The sequence below is a fragment of the Gossypium arboreum genome, chromosome 9, assembly GCF_025698485.1.
Source record: "Gossypium arboreum isolate Shixiya-1 chromosome 9, ASM2569848v2, whole genome shotgun sequence".
NCBI classification, from domain to species: domain Eukaryota; kingdom Viridiplantae; phylum Streptophyta; class Magnoliopsida; order Malvales; family Malvaceae; genus Gossypium; species Gossypium arboreum.
In genome coordinates this window covers 37,669,424-37,670,891 of record NC_069078.1, presented here as the reverse complement: position 1 = coordinate 37,670,891, position 1,468 = coordinate 37,669,424, and the positions used below count along the sequence as shown (strand labels likewise).

The 1,468-nt window shown below is 36.5% G+C and overlaps 1 protein-coding gene across 1 annotated transcript; it reads left to right on the top strand.

The window, feature by feature from the left end:
• Nucleotides 1-755: 755 nt before the first annotated feature.
• On the top strand, nt 756-1,187 carry LOC108462718 (amino acid transporter AVT6E-like). Its single transcript, XM_017762632.1, has one exon. It carries the CDS (start codon nt 756-758, stop codon nt 1,185-1,187), a length of 432 nt encoding a protein of 143 aa, XP_017618121.1.
• Nucleotides 1,188-1,468: the final 281 nt, after the last annotated feature.

Here is a 1,468-nt window from a genome sequence, read left to right as displayed (position 1 = left end):
CCTAAATCCTAAAACAGAAAACCCCTCTTTCTTTTTCCCCAAATCATCCCCTAATTCCCTAAACCCGAAATCCCTAACATTTTTCCCAAGTCCCCTTTTTTTCCCTTAATCTGCTCCCCCATCCCTGAAATCCCTAATTATTTTCCCTTTCCTCTCGTCGACAGTGATATGCTTCATATTTAGGGTTTTAGCCCAATGATCATCAACTAAAAAACATACAAGAAGAAAGACCTATCGATTCATTTTATCGACAAATCAAGGTTAGTTGATTCGTACAAAGTTCAATTTCTGAATGTTATGAAAAAGTAGCAAAGCACTTCTCTCTCACTCGATTTCGTCTGAACCAGAACCAGAAGAGCCAACTCTTCATACATCAACTATTCACCGATCGATCCCAAACTTTCTGGTAACTGCTAAGCCATATCGCTTTTTTCTTTCACTTTATTCGTTGGGTCCTTGAAGCTTCAACAGTATTTCTTTTCTTTCACTTTATTTGTTTGTTTGTTTTTTCATGTATTACTTGCCTTTTTTTTGGTTTGAAATGGTTTGAAATGGGTTTGATCTAGATGGTTATACCCTTGTTTTATGTAAACCCAATACCGGGTCTGGTGTTTCTAGTGCTGTTTTTAACTTAACCACCACAATTATTGGTGCTGGAATCATGGCTTTAGCTGCTACTATAAAGGTTCTGGGTCTTGTTTTAGGGAATTTTTTGGATAAACCTGGTTGGGATTTTGTCTGAAATTAGTGTCGAGATGTTGATTAGGTTTGCAGTTTCTTGTAAAGCTAAATCTTATGGGGAAGTTGTGCAAATTGCAATAGGGAGAACTGCTAGGGTTTTGTCTGAGATTTGCATAATTGTCAACAATGCAGGTGTCCTGATAGTTTATTTGATTATTATGGGTGATGTTATGTCTGGTTCGGTTTGTCATATTGGGGTTTTCTATAAGTGGTTAGGACATGTTTTTTGGGATCATAAGAAGTTATTGGTTTTGGTTGTTATGGTTGTTTTTCTTGCTCCACTTTGCGTGTTAGATAGGATTGATTCATTGAGCATGACTTCGGCTGCTTCGGTAGCTCTCGCTGTTGTTTTCGTTGTGGTTTACTTTGCTGTTGCATTCATTAAGCTTATTGAGGGGAAGATAGAGGCTCCAAGGATGAGCCCAGATTTTACGTTCCCTGATTAAGCTTATTGGATCTACTATGATCCCAAATATATGGACAGCTTTTAAATTTACTGGAGCAACAATATGTTTTTTATGTTTATGATGAAAGATTCAACATCTCTAGAAACTGAATCATACATTTTTTCTGCTAGGATTAGCAATCTAGTATGAATCATGTAGAAGCTTACTTATCTTTTATTTGCAAGAAACAGATTTAGGTAATGGAAGATGTATGCCTGTGTGTTTGTGTCTCTATATATGTATGTATTTGGTACTAGATGAAAGCTTTACTCCAGTTTTGA